This window comes from Thermobia domestica, chromosome 5 (assembly GCF_964235325.1).
Source record: "Thermobia domestica chromosome 5, izTheDome1.hap1.1, whole genome shotgun sequence".
Taxonomy (NCBI): Eukaryota; Metazoa; Arthropoda; class Insecta; order Zygentoma; family Lepismatidae; genus Thermobia; species Thermobia domestica.
In genome coordinates this window covers 86,690,740-86,713,724 of record NC_137458.1, presented here as the reverse complement: position 1 = coordinate 86,713,724, position 22,985 = coordinate 86,690,740, and the positions used below count along the sequence as shown (strand labels likewise).

The 22,985-nt window shown below is 36.3% G+C and overlaps 1 protein-coding gene across 2 annotated transcripts in view; it reads left to right on the top strand.

Annotated features, from left to right (window-relative positions):
* Nucleotides 1-22,985, top strand: part of LOC145685977 (solute carrier family 53 member 1-like) — a 178,176-nt gene that overhangs the window by 54,722 nt on the left and 100,469 nt on the right. For both annotated transcript variants that reach the window (XM_081758777.1, XM_081758778.1), the window contains exons 6-7: nucleotides 13,585-13,949; nucleotides 20,110-20,260. In XM_081758777.1, the coding sequence (XP_081614903.1) occupies nucleotides 13,585-13,949; nucleotides 20,110-20,260 (516 nt within the window). The remainder of the gene's footprint in view (nucleotides 1-13,584; nucleotides 13,950-20,109; nucleotides 20,261-22,985) is intronic.

The window sequence follows — 22,985 nt, the reverse complement described above, 5'->3', positions numbered from 1 at the left end:
GGGACATTATCTTTGATCTCTGGCGCTATGCGAATAACATTTCCTGAGGGCAAGATGTTGAATTTCCGTTACGTTTCGATTTTCACCATGATTTCAGTTTGTCAACATTGTTGGCATTTTCTTAAGTGCGCGTTAAGATTGCGGCTATATAAATTTTCTGATGTATCAAAGGTGAAGAAAACTGGTATAGAACCCAGGATTCACGAGGAGTTGGGGAGTCACTGACTGATAAACTTTGACACCCATGGAATTGTTCATTTCTCAAGAAAAGCTCCCAACTGTACTCAATTGATGCATTTAAAGATGAATGTGTAAGGAATTCAATTTCTGGTGCATCCAGGAATTTTCCACTTAAACAAGAGAGAGCAAGAAGACAAATATAGGACATTATTACAAAAGTATAGACCTCTGTACATAGGGTATTTTGATTTGTTGCTTGAGTTTAACGTTCCACGGTAATGACATGACGGCTAAAGAAGACGTGCACTTACTGATTATAGTGGAATTCTAACCACCTTTTTCGTTAAAATGTACCCTTACCGGGAATCGAAACCGGAGCCATGAGCACAGTATAGGGTATTTTGTCCGAATGTTCCGCTTTTGCAGTGGTATAATTGAGTATGTAAAGAAAAAAAAAACGCATTAGACGAGATTAGGAACAGGGGGTTGGAAATTGGCTCTATTAGGTAATTTCTTAAAAGCAGCATTTAGAAACATGTATAATTATAGTCATGCTTACAACAAAAGTATATTATAGTAGCCTTCGCTTAGGTGGGATTTCGCTCTCAGACCTCCAATTTGTTCGGAATACGGCTTCGCACAATATAGCAAATGCTTCTACGTGGTACTGTGACAATATTTCGCGTTCTCCCTTTTCATATAGAATTGGATTGAGCTAAAACGCGGTCACGAAATTCAAACACCTCACAAACATTTTAGTGAACCCTCAACTCTGTTTTTGCCCTTCTACGTTAAGTGGCAAAAAATGCTCAAATCCATGTTTCATTATTTTAAATGAATAATCAAACTAGCAACTTTCATACATCTAGCCGTAAGTGATCCCGAGATATAGGCATCTTATAATAATAATAATAATAATAATAATAATAATAATAATAATAATAATAATAATAATAATAATAATAATAATAATAATAATAATAATAAGAAGAAGAAGAAGAAGAAGAAGAAGAAGAAGAATACAAAAACGCTGAAATTGTATTGAATTGTTTTAAGTGAGAAGTCCATATGCCAAATTCCATGTTTCTAACCTTCAAAGATTCTTAGATATCTTATAATAATTGCAATCCCGCCCCCTTTTCTTTCCATCTCTTTTCCCCATTTTACTAAAGTGCCAAAAAATGTTGGAACGCGTGTCAAATTACTTTAAATGAGAAATCCAAATCCAAATTTCAAGTTTCTAACCTTAAGGGATTTGGAGAGATGACCATCTTATTAAAATAATTTCCACCCCTTTCCCCCTTCCTTTCCTTGAATTTCCCAAAAATCCTTCCTTAGTGGCATCCTAGATCACAAATTCTATCTACTATCCGAAATTCAAGTTTCCAGCTTTGGTTTGGCCTGTGCAAAGATCAGGACCACAACAGCTTGTAGCTTGTATTATTTCCCAATAAAAGATGAAATGCCATTAAAAGTCATAATGAATGTTTCCGTGTTGAACCTCAAAAGTCATAGTTCTTTGTTGATGTAGTATCTAGCGAGAGTACCTTTGATCTTTGATGCATGAGGTTCTGTGGTTTGATACCCGGTGAGTGAACATCGAACGCACTACAGTGGTTCAGATCCAACTTTAAACTCTGGTTCTCGTTCTGTAAAGCATCACTTTTGACGATCGACGTAAATACATATCAATCAATCAACCAACCTAAAAGTCTCGTCTCAGATTTAGAGAGAGCTTTACAGTAAGGAGCGCTGAATATTCTATATTTCTCTTTATTCAAGGTAAAGGTGATTGAAGTTTCAGGTTTTGAACTCCATCCCCACATTTTTTTCTTTCTAGGACACAAGTTTAAAATATAATTTTTAGTTCACAGAGTGAGCTGTCTTTCCTTCTTCCTACAGCTGTTCGTTCAACGTATCAATCATTCTCTCTCGTTTGCGGCTTATGGTAACCGTACCAAGGAACTAGGGACAGAAGTATTCACAATTCAAATATGCCTGTATTAAGTACCATTAAGTACCACACATTTTGATTAGACTCTACTAGGCTTGTTACACAGATTGGATCTGCTGGGAAAAGACAATATTTGTATTTCCGAACGATACATGCTGAAAGTAGAAGACCTTTGGGGGGGGGGGCGGTCGCCCCCTTCGCCCCCCACGTGGATCCGCCAGTGGATCTGACTATGGTTCTGTAGGAAAGTTTGAGTATGGAGAATGTTTCTTCAGAAATCGTTAGTAGATGTCTTACTAATTATTTTTTACTTCGGTGGACATCCGTCCCCTGGTACATTTTCCAGGCATGACGTCATCAAATACAGGGAGTCCATAAAGTCCTGCAGGAAAGTAAAACTCTATAACTTGGAAACCGTTACGTTTAAGTGTATAAATTTTTGGGGGTTGGAAGAAGGGAAGTTTTGTTCTGGCCACAATGCTCGATGACGTTTGCGCTGGTAATCTCGTGACTTAAGATGGCGTCACGCGACTTAAGAAAAGGCACAATGTGTTTTGTGGTTTGCGGAATTAAAATAATGCGTTTCAGTGTGGAGAAAGTTCCAAACAACGCATGGGAAAACATCCCCAGCAGAAACAAGTATCAAGAGGTGGTATGAGAAGTTCAAAGAAACGGGAAGTGTGTCAGATTTACCACGCAGTGGAAGGCCAGGAACGAGTGACGATGTGATTGACACGTTGCAGGACAGCGTAGCCAGAGTCCAATGAAGTTGCTTAAACGTAGGTCATTGGAACTGGGAATACCGAAGTAAACGTTACACAAGATCGTACGCAAGAATTTGAAGGTCCGGCCCTATAAGTTAAAATTTGTGCACGAGCTGATAGAGGAAGACTGTGACATGAGAATGGAATTCTGTGAATCAATGCTTACCCGCTTACAAGAAGATGGTGGTGACTTTCCTTCTCGGTTTCTGTTTTCAGATGAAGCCACATTTCATGTGTCGGGAAAAGTGAACAGGCACAACTGCCGAATTTGAGGGGTAGAAAATCCACGTGAATTCGATGAGCACAAGCGGGGTAGTCCCGAAGTCAATGTGTGGTATGCTGTTTCAATGGACCACATTATCGGCCCTCTTTTCTTCGAGAAAGAGACGGTGAATGGTAACAATTATCTGAACATGCTACAGACATTCCTTTTGCCAGAACTTACTAGGTTAGGCATCCTTAATGAGGTCCACATGCAACAGGATGGGGCACCGCCGCACTATGCCCTTCAAGTTCGACAGTTTCTTAACGAAGAATTTAAGGAGAGATCAATTGGCTGAAAAGGACCGGTTATCGGTTTTCTCCAAAACCGGTTCGGTTTTTCACCGGACCCGGTTTCGGTTTTCTTCAAAATCAGTTCCGTTTTTTCGAAAATTTGTTACATTTCTGACCAGAATAGTGTTTCGTTGTTCTCCGGAGACCGATTCCGTTTCCACAGAAATAGTTTTATGTTTTCCGAAAGTTTTCACCGAAACTGGTTTGGAGAAAACCGAAATGTCGGTTTTTCGGATTTCGGTTTTTTAGAAACCGGTTTGGGACATCCCTAGTAAAGATAGGCATTTCTTCTGCCTATGGTAGTCCTAAAAAGTAGAAATGTTCATAAATGGCAGTAGTTCAAGCATTAAACATTATATCCTTGTAAGATACATATGAAACATATTGTAGCAAATCACTAAAGAAGTCCAGAAACATAGCATGATTGTTGAAAGTCTGCCAGTTTAAGCATTTTCTCAAACCTGCAATAATCATTTTAGTATGAGACGCTTCATGAAACACACTAAACGAATGTTTGTTGATAAGCTTATTAATTCTAGTCTTCACGAAAACAAAACGTATAATGGTTCAAGAAGCGCCTCATACTAAAATTATTGTTGCAAGTTCGAAAAAACGTTTAAACTGACAGAATTTCAACAACCATGGTACGTTTGGGGGGGGGGTTCTTTTTGTGACTTACGTACTACAATATGTTTCATATACATTTTACATAGTTGTAGTGTTTAATACTTGTACTTCATATTCATATGATGTTCTGGCTTTTATGAACACTTTAATCTTTTACGACTATCATAAATGGAAAAAGACCGATCTTTACCCACTTCATTTTCTTTTATGTTTAGAACTCATTCTTCCAATCAAACACTTGGACCGAAACTTACTACAATATAAAACAAAAATGGAGGAAATGTCTTACAAGCAATCAAAACACGACTGGAGCATTCAGGAAAAGAAAAAATGTATTTAAGTTATTGTACAGAGGTTGTTTCCGATCTGTGGTGACGATTTCAAACTGCACTTGCCTGAAGAGAAACCATGTCATCATCATTGAGAGTGTTCTATTTGGTGACCCTGCATCTACGGGTAACTGTCCGAAGTTTCCACTGTAGGAGACTGGCACGCAGTGTAGTCATGTCAAGCCGCAACTACCCCTCCTTTCTATAGCTCTTCAAAGGTGCTGGCTCTCCTGTGAGACAAAGCTCGTTTCAGGAGGCCAAAGGCTCAAAAGTTCATCGGTGACGCATCAGAGGACTTCACAGGAATGTCTGTGAATGGAATGGCATGAATTCCAGTTTCTACTGCCATTTGTTGGAGGAAGAGGCGGGTTGAGTGAGATATGTGACTTGAAGCCTTGTCTTGAAGCAACCATACACGATTCGTGTCCCTCCCGTAGAGATGGGGAATGCCATGGGGATAAACGGGTGTCAGGACGTTAGCCTGATAATATTCCGAATTGGCCATGGTTAGCTTGCCCTGGTACGACTATTCAGCAATGATCATGAAACCTGTGCCAAAACATATCTTGCATTCAGTGAACCATTTTTGAAAGTCTCTCGCTTCTGTCGATCGATAAAAAATTGCACGTGGCTTGTGACAGCCATTCAGCCATTGTGATAAACATATTCCTCGTCCAGTGTTACAACAAATTTCCACTTTTCACCGGTCAGGTACCCTCATACAACTTTCGACAGTCGATGCGACGTTCTTGAATAAGTTTTGCAAGAGCTTATGAACACGCCCCTTCCACCGCTTCACCAACCTCAAATTGCGGTGAATGATGGTGTACACTGTATTCAGTGATATCTGTAGCCGATTCGCGATAGCCTTCTGTGTGGGTGGATTCTCCCTGGTGACCAGAGCCCCGACTTCCCGAATTCTAACTTGTGTGCGGCTAGTGGCAGGCCGGGGGTTGGCCTGTTTCTGCCCCAGAGGAATCATTCCACACCTCACCTTACCTGCCCCTTTCAACACAATTTTTGGCCACAGTGAATCCACGCTCATTGCACAGTTTGATAATGGCACTATAATTGTAGTTCACGTCGGTAAGGGTAGTTATGTAGTCCTCCGAATAAGCACTTATTTTCGGCATCATTTGTCCCGATATGCACTTACCACACCTGTCACGCACAGTCAATGGTCCAAGGTGCCCACACGACTGGCGGCTTCCTTCTCTTCCCGCTTGGTGGTGCTGCAGAAGGTCACCATAGATCGGAAACAACCTATGTATTACGTGTTACCCATTTTTGTTAGAAGACCATAACATTGTAATTAACCCTAAATGTCCATTAGGAACGGATTGCCGTTTGCTAGCAGTTTAAGCTTCTTTAAATTGTTTAACTAGTACGGAACATCAAATTAGAATTACAGAGATGTATAGAAATTTGAACTGTTAATTTAAGAAGAAGACAGGAAAAATGCATTCTGCATACAATTGATGTAAAGACGACAATACAATAGAGATGAAAATAGCAAGGGAAAACGACTGCGACAATAAGGATGCAAATGAGTCTTTAACGAGTGGAATGCAACTTGAGACAGATGGAAAGGACACATCGAGTTGTATGACAGAAATAATAAACTTTTTATTTTAGACATTAAAAAAGAAAACGAAATAGATGAAAATGGTAAAGAAATTGCGATACATGGCTCAAGTTAAAAAAAAAAAAGAAATTAAAAATCTTAAGGTAGATAGGATAATCTACCTATTGTGTTTTTCAAAGATATAAGAGAAGAGAAAAAATAAATATTCTTGCAGGGAGCTAAGATTGCATTAGCTAGAAAAACAAAATATATGACGACTATAGAACAACATTAGTGCAAATGGTTTCAAAACAAAAGTAGGAATTCTAAGATCTAGCCTAAGTTGGAACACGAGGTGATGGCAGGTGGTACTGTTCCCAATATGTCATATCATGAACATGTTACGAATTGTATAGTACTTGTCTCGTAGAACGTGTAATTTCCGCAAACAACCTCAAAATTGTTCGAATGCATAGTCAGTATGGTGCTGTAGACTGTCTATCGTGTTTTTTTTCTAAATTTCGTTTTTTTTCAAATAGTCATTTGTAATGCATCTTACGTCTATGTAAGTATCAAATATTTTTATGTAGGTGTAATCACCGTAAAATGCAACATAAATTAAACGCTAGATACTGATACGCTACAAATATTTTACAATTTATATGAATAGCATACCTACTAACAATTCGGGTTTTAGCAGTTTTCATCAATATCAACTAAGAAATAAAAGTAGAAATAATTTTTTTTTTCGTGAAAGCACGCCTTTAACATGTACGAAAATAATGTCACGAATAGTATAAAATTCAAATTAATACTAATTTGCCTAATAGTATTTTTCTAAATATCATATAGGTCTATAAATAATTTGTCGACTAGATATATATGATATGTAGGTAGAGCCGGCTCTACCATATCTGTAACACGTGCATTTGCATGGAGCGGCAAGTTTGGAGGGTCCGGCAAAATCTGTTATAAGTAGAGACCGGATGTTTAGGCATTAAAAACTTGGAAAATAGGCAGGCAAATAGGCACTTAAAATTTAAAAAATAAGCAGTAAAATAGGCACTAAAATGTAATTCGAAATAATAAAGATAAATACTCAATACAATTTAAAAAATAGATTTGTCATAAATAGTGTTCAAAGAATATATCAACATACCTGTTTGTTAATGTCTTCTTTCATTCTATATGTAAAAAACGAAGCTTGATATGTATTTCATATTATATATATATATATATATATATATATATATATATATATATATATATATATATATATATATACAGAGATAGATAGAGAGAGAGAGAGAGAGGGAGATTGTAATGTACCACGTGCTTGCGTTATTTACAGTATATAAATTATATATATTTTCCAATTAAATCTTATTTCAAAGAAAATGCATAGAATACGCAACATTAGGCACTAAAGCAATTATTTAGGGAGTGAGGGGCGAAATAGGCAAAATAAAGTTGGCTAAAATCGAAACTATAATCCCCGATATAAACTTTAAAACGTTATATTTGGTAATATCTTTAGCATTAAAGAATAGGCATTTTGCCTAACACCCGGTCTCTAGTTATAAGTATATTATTTAAATTAAATATTTTTTGTTGGAGACAAACTTCATGATTATGGTAGTTACATTTACCAAGCTGGCCTATTTGAATACTACATTCATAAATTATGTTTAGGTTGCATTAGTTTAAGGTCACATGGACAATGCTAAAGCAAATGGTGGAATCAATCCAAGCAGAAATTGCTTGATTGTTTTCAAATGCAAAAATTCAATTCTCGAATAGTAGCGAATATCTATTCCATTTAGTAAGTTATCACAGTTTTGATATGGCAACTAGTCTTGTTTTTGTCAGAAACAAGTTCCTTATCATTGAAGATAGAAACAAGTTTTTTTAAAAAAAATGTTAACAGATGCAGAAGAAAAATCAAGAAATAAATAAAAAAGAATTAGTTGCACTGGAATTGCAAACCGATACATTGAGGTTGAGGATCGATATTGAATTCAATAAAAAGGATTACCATCTTTCCTCTGCAGGTGTGTTTGCTTCATCTTTCACTAACATAATAGATTAATATTTAAAGAAAAAAACACAACGGGATTGCATTTTTAGTAAGTATTTAAGCCTTTCTGAGTGCGACTACACTTACCCTCCTCTTCGTTGTTCATGCTGTAATAGCATACTTAAAATCATGACTTTTAAGATTGGTTATTTCTGGAGAAAGGGGGAGGCGGCAAATTATGCCATTGCACGGGGCGACAAATTGCCTAGGGCCGGCCGTGTGTATGATGATGAAAGTTAGTAATTGATAATAATGGCACTTCTTGTATATGTATATACAAGACATGAATATAGGATGACTCAATTTGAAGTAATTCAGTGTTTCAAAATTAATATTAGAGTTTTGAAACTTTGTAGTATCTATTACAATTAACTTACAATTATAAATATTATATTAAACGAAAGAGTAACTCAAACAGTTTTGTACGCACGTATGTACATGCATTGTTTCTTCTGTCTGCCGTTAGAAAGAGCAAGTAGCAAAGATGGAGACTAGAGAGCAGAAAGCTTTTTGTGTTTTAATAAAGATTGAATCTGTAGTTACAGTGCAACCGTCTGTGTGAAGAATATTAAGGAGACGCTTGCAACTACGTCCTTATCGTTTGCAGTTGCTACAAGGTCTAAAGCCTACAAACTACGGTTTACGTGCCAATTTCGCAAGTGAAATATTGCTTCATAACAATGAAGATTTTCTGGATCGTGTCGTCTTCAGTGATAATCGACATTTCACCTAAGAGCTAATGTGAACACTCATAATGTTTGCATCTGGCCGTCAGCAAATCCTCAGGAGATGGTACAGTTGAAACGAGAACTCCCCTAAATTGAATGTGTTTTGTGCCATATGGCGGAAAGTTTATGGGCCTTTCTCGCCTATCGACTAGATGTGTACCGTGTGACGAATGAATCTCACATTGAACACTTGTAGCTAAGACTGTTTGAGGTGCTCTTTTACTTGATTCATTGCTTATAATTGTACGTAAAATGTAATAAGTACTACGAAGACTTAAAACCCCGATATTCATTTTGAAACACCCTGCATTTCTCACCAACAGTGTTGGAACTAAGATGTAAAAAGGAAAGAAAATTTTCCTTATAAAGTTATTGTTTACAACAACGATATTAAAATTAATCGAGGCTATAACTACAAGAACAACACGGGTTAGTAGTAAAAAAAAATGTAATCAAATGTACACTAGGTGGCCCAGGTGGCCAAAGTGGTACACTGCTCCTGTGTGGACACTAATTAAGGTATCGGGATATTATTCTTTCCAAATATGGTTGGACCATGCAGTTTACCATATTAATGTCATATTTATCTGAATGATAACCAGAGGCAAGCGGAATATGTAGCTTATTTCCCACTCTTTCATCAAACACAGAAAATCAAGTGTGGTTCCTATAAGACGAATGAGAACACGTAGGGGTTTCCCCACTTCATGCAGGTTTACATGCGCTCAAAAGACCGTCTCTATATTTAAGATAGAAAATGCTCTCATTACTAAATACCATCACCTTCCATTCACCTTGCCATTGCAGTCCCTCAAGATACTATTGAAAACTTTGTTTTTGTGAACAAATGTGAGAAGTAATCGTGCAAAAGCAATACAGGATTGTAGTTCTATCTTGAACAATAATTTATTATTCGTCCTCTCACTGTGTTAATGCTCAAAGAACCATGGTGGTTCTGATTGCACTAGCGATCGCCGTCTCATACAATAATGTATTATGAGATAGCATAAGGGGGAGTCTTTTTGTATCTAGTGTTGTATTTTCATTTTATTTTGAAATACAGTTCAAGTTCCCTTGACAAAGATAATTAAAAAAAAAAATCCTTTACACGATTCCTTTTGCTTTGCATATACAATAAATTGAAGTGCTCTTTTTGTAACACATGTTTACTAGTACTGCACTGTTTCCCCAAAAATATTATATCATATCTAATGTGTGATTCAAATAAACTCGAGTATACTGTTCGTACAGTATTTTCATTTCTTACATTTTTAGTTATATTCATAGCAAAGCAAACACTTCTAAGCTTATTGGCTAATAATTGGATATGAGGGTCTCATTTTAGATTTACATTTATTGACAAACAAACAAACAAACAAAAAAGAGATATTTTGATAATTAATAATACTATTTCGAATTTTAATTGCATGTCTGTTTCTGATATTCTTACTTGATGAAAGTTTACTTATATTGTTTTATCCGTATTGACTATGAATTTGTTGTTTTGAAACCACTGTGTTAAATTATTTGTTGAGTCCCTCATTTTAAAAACATTTCCTCTTCATTATAGGCCAGCGTTTCCCAACCTTTTTCAACTTGCGGCACACTACGGGTGTTACTTGGATTCTCGCGGCACACTGATAGATATTATTATTTGTAAATGTAAAACACAGTGGTATTTTTCTATGATTATTGATCTTCTTACAGAGAAGAAAGCTCTATCACTGTTTTTTTCCCGTGGTAAATCATTATGCTTATTTTTCATTCTAATTTAAAAATAGAAAATAATTGCAATGAAATATTGGACTCAGGTTTTTAAAAATACGCTTTCTTTTTAAAAACTGTATCCAACCTTTTACTAACAAGGAAGATCACTAAATAACGAACGAACAAACAAATCTCTTTTACTTTTGAAACACAAATGTAGGTAATTTGTCGAAGAATTGAATGATATTTAAAGTTTTCAAGTTACGAAATAGTCTACAATAATAAAGAAGTAATAATGGTCAAAACAATGATAACCATATTTTTTTCAACATTAGAAATGTACAGAACAGTAACCTGGTATAAAACTTAAAATTGTAGATTCATAGTAGAGGTTCATAGTAATGTGAAATACAAATATACATTTTCCCCTACCTTTTGCATTTTGATTGCTATAAAATTAATAATTTTGTTTCGATTCCTCGCGGCACACCAGCGGCCCATTCACGGCACATCGGTTGGGAAACGCTGTTATAGGCTGTAATAGCCAAGCTTGTATCATCAGAGAAAAAAGCATTTTTTATTAATAGTAGTGCTAGAAATAAATTATTAATAAATATAGAGAAAAGAGTTGGTTCTAATATTGATCCTTGTGGTATTTCAGAAACTATACTACTACTATCTGATAGTCTTCCTATTCCATTTCAGAATATAAGTCATATCTCAACTGTTATCCAGGATGTTAAAAAATATACAGTTCTAACATTAATAGCGCATGTGAGATTCCGAATTCTTCGAGCAGTAGTTGATCGTATAGATGCTGAATGTCTATCTAGGATACGGTATTATCAGATCTCAGCATAGCTGAACGTGGCGATGGTCGCTGCAGGAGTCAGACTGGCACTCAGATATCGGCTCATCATGTCCCATACGTGTTCTGGATAATGTTTTAGTACATAGATATAATAGGACAGAGTAGAAGGCGTACATAGAGTACCAGTAAAACACGTTGGGTTTTTCTGGTGGTATGGAACGCGCGTTATCCTGTTGCAAAATGGAATCTCGCGAAATATCCAGATAAAGTCGGATGACAAAATGAACGATTTCGTGAATGTTTGGCGCATTAGTAATACTCAGCTTTTTAGTGCTTTTTATTAGTATTTTCTGTTCCTTTCATTATTTTCTATTTATTATTTCATTTCATTATTTTCTATTCATTATTTTCATTATTTTCTATTTTTAGCGCTTTTATTGAATTCGGTTATTTATCCGTTTTTAAAAAAACAATTCTCTCCCACCTTCTAATTGAAGTCGTTAGGTGTCAAATTTATAGATCTTCCGCACTAAGGAATGCGTTCATGGGACTAACCGCTTTTTCACCAAAATGTTCATCAAGATAAATCTCACTACTCACTTGAGTGAAGGACGTGTATCTGTATAGTTAAAAGTTTGTATTTGCAGACATTTCTGATATTCCTTATACCTGGTATATATTTTTTTGAGCACAATTGCCTCACTTATTCTATTTCTTTCTGATGTTACAATAATTCTTTAGCCCTAAGCGTAAAGCCATTATTTGTTCCATAATCAGATGTAAGCAAGGTAAGGCCAAAGTTGTAGGTTGAATTATTCAGATAACATCAAATATCTACTTGGATACTTGGAAAGTAGTCGCAAAATAATTCTAGTTTTGGTGTCACTTTTTAAAAGACGTACACTTAAAGTAATATACAAACTATTTGAACAGTATTACAACTCAAGAGTTCTTCTATCTTAGAAGCTCATACTTTAAGTGAGTCTACTATCATGCAATCCATGTAACTACTGCCAAATTCTTTTAATGTACCATTCTTCACTAATATCAATCGACATTACATATAAAGGATTTAGTGTTACACCAAGTGCATGGATAGGATCGTAATAGTTTACCTAGATTACGCGTCTTTAAGGTAGGACCCTTGAGTTTTAATGGGCTGTAAACTACTTTGTGCGTCTCTGAGGTAGGATCTTCAAGTTATAATACATACTGAAATTGGAACTATTTTGTGATTACTGTTTATCATAACAACCAAGTGTCTATGTGACGTCACCTGAATAATTAAACCTAAAGCATTAGTTTAATCTAATTTACGCCTGATTACGAAAAAAATAGCCTTTCGCTAAAGGAGTTAAGTATAACAACAGTTCCATTATAGCTTCATGTCTACCGCTACATGGCAAATCTGCAGCATTTCCAGTTTCAAGTTCAACAATTTTTTATTACTTTTATTATATGTAACTTTCTTTCTGTAGACTCTTTACAACTCTTGCGCGGTGAAAATGTGACTTAAAATTAAAAAAAACACACACACACACATAGAATAGATATATTATCCTACTCGTGAACATCTTGTAATCGCCCCCATTGCGTGTTTACTGTTCGTGAGGCGATTACGACCCTAGCGGAACTGTTTTTGATTGAGGTTCCAGCAAAAATGATAATCTGGGCACTTTCAATTCATAAAATACGTTTTTGGGATTTTCTAGACCGACGCGGTGTCTGCAGGAATGTCAGTTACTCCACTGGATGACGACACAATGTTGCCAGCTCCAAAATATTAAATTATCACTTCCACTTTACAAGTTATTTCATATTGACACGGGTTTTTGCCTAGAATTCGCAACACTCTCAATTCGGAGGGACCTTAGAAGCAACCTGTATTTGTAAGTTTGGCCCATTTTATAAATATTGTATGTTTACGTTTAAAAGTTTTAGTTTACGAAAAGTAGTTTTCAGTAAAGTAAGTTTCGGTAGTGTCAATAAATCAAGACAACAGTATTTCCCTTGTTTTCGTGACTTTGTTTTTACTATCACGCAGAAAAAAAACCGTGAGAATTTGTGCGTGGCATCCTCTTTAACAAATGTTTGAAAACTAGAAAATTTTCGTTAGTGTACTTACTAACAGTAGGAGCTAGTCTCTAAAAGTAAAAAGAAAGTCTTAGGCATCTAGAATGCAGCAAATACGTGAGTCATTTTAATAATCAGAATCTTCATAAACAACATACTGACTTTTTCCATCATTTTAATAATAATAATAACATATCGGTTTCTGTGTATTTCAGTTGTGACTCGATTTAACATCGACTATCTTGTGATGATTCAGCTTTATCGTGGTCCATTCTTGGTGATTCTGCTGATTTTCCTGGTTTCCTTTAACGTTTATGGTTGGCGTGCTTCTGGAGTGAACCATGTTTTAATATTCGAATTAGATCCAAGAAACCATTTTACAGAACAAGATGTCATGGAAATGGCGACCTTCTTATTAAACGTCTGGTGTGTTAGTCTTTTGTTATTTGTATATAGTCCAGTACTTGGCACGTCAATGTATGTACAACCGTTAGCCTTGGTTATTTTCTTGACAGCTTTTCTTTTGAATCCTATAAAGATTTTACGCTATAATGCAAGAGTATGGACAATTAAAGTGTTGGTAAGTGTAAGTCTTATAATAGGCTACTGTATATGATGCTTTATCCTAAAACGCTATAATTGAAAATAAAATAAAAAATGAAATGAAACCTTTCAAGTTGACGACCCACGATTATGTCCTTTTTAGGCAAAGGGAGATGATGATTAAAGCAAGTGAATGATGATGGCAGCATTGATGGAAAGAGAAGGTGGGACAAAACCATGAGAATGTGAAGTACCCGAGAAAACCAATGGACCCACGATGTTGTCGACCACAAAATTACTTGGCCGGGGATCGAACCAGGGACTACATACACTAGAGGTAAACGCTCTGCCACTAAGAAATGGACTTCCATGATGGGCGCCCGAAGAAAATTTTCTAGGGAGGCTTAAATCCCTGGTTGCTCCATTACATTTGGTATTCTTTTTTTATTTGTATTAAGAAAAGCTTAAGAAATTCAATACATTTTCATGAGCTAGGGGGAAAGGCTCGGGCCCCACCCTACCCTCCACTTCGGGCGCCTATGACTTCCATTGTATAGAGTCCGATAGTAAAAACCTGACAGTTTTGAAATTCAAATTGTGATTAGACTGATTATTTCAGAAATGATATTTTATTTCCGAATTCAACTAACTCAAAGCATTTTCCTGTCAACAATAAGGTATGAAACACATCGCTCCAACCTTTTGAAAATTACATCTTTTAAATGAGCTGCCCTATTGTCAACACAATTTTCTTCAGTGTCGAACGGTACGCACGGCTTTTCTGAAGACCTTTTCTTTTGGTGCAAACTGTTTCCTGTAAGATCCTAAGCCATAATAGAAATGCATTGCAGTTTGGAAAACTGTGATTGCGATGAATATTGAACTGCCGACAAAATGCGCGCTTAGTAACGATCACTGACTTTTTTTTTTTTTTTTTTTTTTTTTAAGCGTCTCTCCAAAATAAATATTCGTATGTTCTACTGATCAATGCTCCATAGCGTCTGAAATGATTTGAGCTGGCTACAATGTCACGGTTAACTTCAACAATCACATCTGTGCAGAATTGATTGAAAAGAAAAAAGATAAAAGAAAGGAAAAGGGAAAAAAATGTTTTCAATTGCACCAATCGTGAACATGGTTATCATTAAGCCTGCCATATATATATATATATATATTTTTTTTTTCATGAGAATACGGGACACCTTCGATTCCCCCTCCCCTCCAACTTTCCAACACAATCCTATGAACTGTAAGGCATGATTCAGCATAAGTGTCGTGTGATGTAACGTCATGCCAACACGGAACAAATTGCACGAGAAGCGCCATCTATAGGTCCTTGTAAAGTGTGTTTATCACAGTTTCTAGCCAGCTAGTTGTAGTGTAAGAGTGGGTGCAGAATGAAGCGTGAAGAGTCAAAATACCTGAGCAAGGCGATAGGCAAGTTTTTCCAGAGCCAAAACGACAATCGAAAAGCAACTTTAGAGCATTTCCGGAAGCAAGGTGTGTCTGACAGGACAACTCAGAGAGCCATAAAACGTTTCGTGGATACTGTAAGCACTGATCTAAAGCCGTCATACCGACCGAAACCAAACACCAAGCTAGATGCAAGGGTCAAGAGACTATTGGTCCAAAATCCATCATGCTCAGAACGTGAGTTGGCAAAGCGCGTGGGAATGTCGCAATCTACAGTGAATCGAGCAAAAAGGAGGCTTGGGATTGTCACTAGGAAAAAGCAGCATAAACCAAAGTACGTGAAAAATCAAGTGGAGCGAGTCAAAAGGGGCACAAGAAAACTCTACAAGATGAGTGTTCCTAGTGGCGGAGAACATTTTTTTGTAATGGATGACGAAACATACGTGTTCGCGGATCCCAAAGAAACGACTGGAACTGAGTACTATAGCTTAGTTTCAGGACATGCTATCCCATACGAAGCTCGAGTGCAACAAAAAACGAAATTTCCAGGTCAATACTTGGTTTGGAAAACCATTTCTGAAGACGGTGATGTGTTCGAACCATTCATTACCACCGGTACCATGAACCAGGATATATATAGAGAAGAGTGCATCAAGAAACGGCTGTTGCCATTTTTGGGGAAGAAGAGGACCATGGGTAATGTATTATTTTGACCATACCTGGGAACTTCACATTATGCGGATACAGTGACCAAGCTTTTAGAGGACAACAACATCAACTTCGTTCCCAAAAACATTAACCCCCCAAATGTCCTTCAAAATCGACCTATCGAAAGATATTGGGCACTATGCAAGGCTGAATACGAAAAGGAAGACGCCACCAAAGAATTTGAATGGTTTCAAGCGCGTGTGGGCAACCATTTCCAAGCGAGTGGCAGAAAAGTCCGGAAAAAGGCTGTTCATGATGTTCCTCAGCAAGCTGGTGGAGACCTACAGACATGGACCCATGTCAACCAAGTTGTAACATTTTCTTGCAGCGTTTTGTACTTTCTGTTCGTGCAAGAAAGAATAAATAGTTTATCGCGAGTATGGCGCTTTCTATCTTGATTACAATTTCGCGACACTTATGCTGAATCACACCTTAGCTCTGGTTATGAACAACAGCATAATAAGTGAAAGTTCCCTCAGCCGCAGCTACTTTTCTCCCTTCATTGCCTGCAATTAATTGTACAGATTGAAGATGTTTACAATGCAACTAGAAAAGAATTGGCTTCAAAATTCAACGTGATGTCTTATAAAAATGCTTTACGGGAAAACAATATGCAAATAAGCTCTTTTTATTTAAATCAGTGATACAATCTACCTTATATAATCTTCGTGCGTTTATTAATACGAATTTATTTAATTACTTACGTGGCTGTATTTGCTAAAATTACGTTTGTTAGTTTAATCTCATGAAAACTTACCTGGATTTTCTCCTAGTATTGTGTTTGATTTTCAGGACTGCATTTACCCATTTCTGAGTCCAAAACCAAAGCACAATTCTGCACACCTAGCCTATTATTTATAATTTCTGTTGTCTTCCACTGTGTGCAATGGAAAAAGTAGCATGGCAAATTTTGTTAGTCAACTTGATAGTTCAATTTCGTTGCTTTCAGAAAAGGGTACTTCTCCTTCAAATTGGAATAAAACGTGCACTTCGATTTAGACATTCTCGTTCATACAAAATTGGAACACTTCACCTGTAAAGTAGACTATTATTATCAATAATAGCTCAGCTGGTGCACTTTATCAAAGATTTCAGATCCGCTTTACTGGTGATGGACAACTACAACTTTGCGCTGAGAGTTTATTGGCTTGCTCGCTATGAAATCAGAGAAGGTGGTGTGATAATTAGATCCAATCTGTTACATGTCACATCTTATTGTTCATTTACTACTAACATGGTCCCAGCTATTGTCAAAATTTTTAATTTTTCACTTTTCGATACGCTAATATTGAGAGGAGAAACGGGGCGGTATTAAAATACGGGATATTTACCTGTCCCGACTAAATTTATGGGGACGCGGGGCTCTCGGGTCCAAAATCGGGACTGTCCTTCCTTTTTTTATTTTTTTACGGAACGTCTGGCAGGCTTATTTTCATTCATGAGAAAAACATCTGTAAAACATGTAGAAATGTAATTTTCAAAAGATAGCTGCGGTGTGTATTTTCAAAAGGCAACTGTGTGAGCAAAACATTTTGAATTATAGTCCAATTCCGAAATAAAAGGTCATATGTGAAATAATCAGCCTGGTCACAATTTCAATTTGAAAACCGTTAGGTTTCTCTGTCGGACCCTGTTGAAAAAGAATCTATCCATTAGAAATATTCAAAAGTAAGCAGATACTTAAAATATCAAATTCAACATATTATTTGGTCAGAAGAAACTTTTCTACCTCTATGGTTACCTCCAATTTTGTAACCAAATAAAGTCGCAACGAGTGGAAGGAGCTAAAAACCTATTACTCTCACGAGTTAGGTTTGTAAGTTTCTTGAGGGTATAGTGAACAAGCACCTTGGTGGCATTTTCAGTAAAATTATCTCTTGAGTAAATTTCAGTTTAACGTTTGCTCTTTTCGATCACTACTGACAATCTTGCTAATCTCGGAGGCCACACACAGCCTTATTTCCTTGGAAACACCTCGTTTTCACATGTTTCGATTTATGATTGAGGTCTTCATGTGCAATGTGCATACAACATATTTCATAATGAACTTTCTGGAATGAACGTTATTTTGAAGTGTGTATGTGTTCTAGTCTCTTAGAAGATGTATATGGGCAAATGGTGTCCACGAGGTAATATTCTTAGTGTCACACTGTTTTCTGTGGCCAACAGTAGTGTTTGTCTCAGATTCAGGCTCCTGTTTGTGGGCTACTCTTTGTTTGCGATCTTCGTACTTCACTTTCAATGCCTTCGTGGTATTACTCGACAGCTTGAACATACATTAAGTCGTCTTATTTATTGGGCGAATAAGACGACTTTCTATTTTCTGCTGAGAAAATCCGGAGCGTAATTTTCTGCTGAGAAAATCCGGAGCGTAATTTTCTGCTGAAAACATTTGGTACTGAAAACAAACTTGTCTTCTTGAACCCTATGCCATTACGCTCGTAGTGATCTAGTATGGCAATGCAAAAAGACATTCGTCGGCAAGACTGCTTGTTGCCATGCTATCGCCAGACATGAATGTGGCCGTTATGAAACTGCAGACAAAGTTGAATTCATCAGTGAAGGTGATGTCGTGTCATCCCTGAAGTTTGCATTGGTAGCACTTACAACCACTTGCGTCTATACTATGCACTCAAAGGAGCTGCAGCACTGGGCACCAATAAACTATCTGTCCTGCCGAATGATGATGAACAGTTCGTGGGAACACTTATCGTTGTGTAACAAGTCCGAATTCGTGTTCCAATGTTCGAGTTGTGATTGCCCGATCTGCCATAGTCATGCGCAGAAGAAGCATATCCCCTTGGTCCGTGGTATGACGCACTCTTAAGATCCTACCTGTTGTTCTGTACTTCCTTCCTGGAGCTATCAATTCAATAATCCCTTCATTGTGACTGCATTCAGTCCAACACGGAGAAGAATAATTCGCAGTCGCGATATCCCAGATTTCTTACGCGATTAAAGACGGAAACTTGCTGGAATTCCTGCTGCATTCGAAGAGGCTTTGTTGAACGTTCACATCACGCTGACACTTGACCGCAACTAAGCTGTGATTCTCTGGCCTGTCTTTAGTTGCTGTTTCAAGGGGACGTAGCCGGGCACTTAATGCGCCAAGGAGCTGCACTACTGATATTTTACTGTTCTTCCATCCTCTACACATTCTGCAGATGCAGGAATCAGGTGTTTCCTTGATGTTTCATTGTTAATACCTAGCAGTGTTTATAGTAAAATAATATTCCGTAATTAACTTCTTTGTTACATGCAGTCTAACATAATTTATATGGTTTTGTAAAATATTCCAAGCGAGACAGACAAACATAATTTTTGGGGTTTGCATGTAAATCTAATGTAATACATATATAAGTAAGTAGGAAATATAGACTTGCATTCTGCTTCTAACCATTCATTTTATAATGTAATATGTTTATTATTTTATTTCTACTGAAGACATCTGTAAAATAATTTGTTTCGAGTACTTTGCTAGTTGTTACTAACGCTACTTAATAAAGGACTTGGAACCAAAATTACCTATAAATTTTTCACGTTTACACTGAATAAAATAGTAGACCCTATATTAAGCATTTCTAATGAGAATGGCGTGAAATAATGTGAGTAGGTAAATAGGCTAGTAGTTGTTTTTCTTAACAAAAGTATGTGAGTTTATCTGTATTACACCTATCATAAGTTTGTTTAAGAAAAGAAAGAGAGAAAAGAAGAAAACAATAAATCTCATATCTTTAAGTGTAAGATCTTGTCAATACTTGTCTATTTCACACACAAAAAAAGTTTGCTTACTCTATTTTCTTTAATTACATCTTCTTTACAAGGAGATATGACTCTTCATTCTTTCATGTGTCAGATTTGGGATAGCTTCCTAACACATCTTTGTTTTAGCATAGTATTTATTGATTTACTTTTTTTTAATGGTTTATTATAATCAAATTAATACATTTTACAATGAGGTTCATTAACTTAAAGTGATTCTTGTATTCTCTGGTAGAGTGAATACCTCTGGTTGAATAATTTTGATATTTGTTAGTTGGTAATGGTATTCTCTGATTAAAAATTTTTCGTTCTAGTATCGAATTCTCATGTCCCCATTGTTCTATGTAACATTCGCTGATTTCTGGTTGGCTGATCAATTAACAAGTATGGCTACTGCTTTAGAAGATATTGCCGTAATGATTTGCTTTTATTTTAAGAATACTGGGAACTTCGAAAGAATAGAAGGTAATTTGAAATAAAGAGGTACATTGGAAGAGAAAATGTATAATTCGTCAGTAGAGAATCCCATCTTATGATTTTTTTTTCGAAAATTATGCTTTATCTTTGTGCAAAATTTTGCTTTATTATATTTTATTTTAAAGCTGTGTTCATATAAATAATGGAACGCAAATATTATTCTGAATTCCTTATTTTCCATCTATAACGTAGGTTATATAAATTAATATTTTATACATCACAATTTCTTTCACACCAATTACAGGCCTAGTATGACAGAATTCTGTTTTTTTCATCTGTACCACTATTAAGAGGTTAATTAATTCCAAGTTTTAAATAAATCTCAATATTTTCTTGTCAGACTCGATCTTTTACAGTTCAGAAATACAATTGGGCGTAAAAAAGTTTCTCTCAAGTTAGCTGAAGTACTGTAGGTTCCGAATTACTTTGATTCAAAGTGGGCACTGACCTTTAAAGGTTACATAGGCCTACGGTAATGTGGTGATTTTAATTGTTGTTCTGTTCTTCACAGAATTGCAGTTGTTTTTATTTTCTTAAGTTCGATACTTCAGTATAGAAATATGAGAAAATAATTTTTTACTTTACAAAATCAATTGTCGAAATACCTAACTTTTCATTGTTGCAAGTAATTAAACCTGCCATATTTTTTCCATGAGAGTACGGGACACCTTCGATCCCCCCCCCCACAAAAGAAAAAACTGTCCAACATAATCCAATGAACTGTAACTCTGGTTATGAACAACAGTATAGTAGGCGAAAGTTCCCTAAACTACTTTTCTCTCTGTTCCCTGCAATTAATTGTACAGAGTGAAGATATTTACCATGCAACTACAAAAGAATCGCCTTAAAAACTCAAGATGACGTGTTATAGAAATGCTTTACGTGAAAACAATATGCAAATAATTTCGTTTTATTTAAATCAGTAGTACAATCTACCTTCAAAATTCTTCGCGCGATTAGCAATATTTATTTACGTGGCTGCAGGGCCGCCCACAGGGGGGATGTATGGCGCAAGCTGCGCCATTGAGAAAAATTTTGGGGGGGATTTTACTCTACTTTCGAACTAGCAATTTTACTGTCGGATTAGCATTAAAACACGATTTTGAGAAGCTAATTTTCAAAAATTTTCCGGGGTGAACCCCCGTGCCCCCTGCTTCGATACTTGATGAATCAAGTACCACGCAAGTAGCCGTATGAAAGGAAAGGTTGGTTCGTTTTAAGAGAGAAGGGCCGCCCACAGGAGGGATGAATGGCGCAAGTTGTGCCATAGAGAAAAAAAATTGGGGGGAATAAAAAAAAATGGGGAAGAATTTTAGTCTAATGTCGAATAAGTAATTTTGCTGTCGTCAGAATAACATTGGAACACGATGCGATTTTTTTTAAAATCTCGAGAATGAATCCCCCTCCCCCCTGCTTAGAAACTCTATGAATGAAGTACCGCGCAAGTTGCTATATGAAAGGATGGCGCCAAGTTCTGGTGAACAACAGTTACAAACACTCAAGGAATCACTTTCAAATTTAGATTTGAAACTTGCCTATGTTGTCTGTTGAAAATTATAAAGTAGTTTGACATAATTGTGAGCTAGTGGTAACCATACAGACAACAGCCAAGTTTCAAATCTAAATTTGAAGTGAGCTAGTGAGTGTTTGTAACTGTTGTCCACCAGAACTTGGCGCCTATTTTTGTGGTTTCAATTCTTTTTAAGGCCACTTGTACTTGGCTCTTTTACAGGAATTTTTTTGTTGGATATCACTTCTTTTTGTAGGCCAATTTCGAGGATAACATTTTCTTTTGGTATCAAACTCAATAACTTGTAACTTGCGTCTTACTTTTCATGTACAAGGGAATTATATCAATATTTTGTAAATAAAAAAATAATACTACTAATTGTAAAAAAAAAAAAAGAATACCTGTGCCATACACAGTGTGTAGAAGTTTTTATACCCTTCAATATCCTTATAGAACATATTTAGTATTGTACACTACCAAGACTACTAATAAAAGTAATGCCATTTTTATAATTACTACTGCCCCTACTACTACTACAAGCATTCTATAATACTACTACAGAAAATAAAAACAACAACAAAAATAACAATTACTAGTACTATAAAAACTACTGCTACACTGGGCAATTGTTTTTAGAGGACTTGAGTTTTGAGGAGGGAAGAGGTTGTTAGTTTTGGGGGGGAGTGCGCCATCAGCTTTGGGGGGGATGGGCACCCCTGCGTGGCTGTATTTGCCAAAATTATGTTTGTCAGTTTAATTTGTTGAAAACTTGGCTGATTTTTCTCCCTGCATCGTGTGTAATTGTCAGGGTCTGATTTACATATTTCTAAGCCCTAGACCAAAGCACAATAATGTGCTCCTAGCCTCTCAAACAGATTATTTATAATTCTTGTTAACTTATCTAATGCCTTCCTGGAGAGAGAGTCACTCATTTTCCCTGTGTTCGAGGTGTAGAAGTACAGTACTTGAAGTCATCTTATGTTTGCTTGTTTTTTGGTGTTGGAGAGTGTCCGAGTTTCCACCAGGTGCAATGGAAAATGTAACATCGCAGATTTTGCAGTCAGCTTCATGGTTCAACATCGTTGTTTTCAGAAACGGGTACTTCTCCTTCAAATTAAAGAAAACGTACACTTCAGTTTAGGTATTCTTTATACACAATTTTAACACCACTTGTAATGTATTTTCAACGTCAGCGTAGCTCGT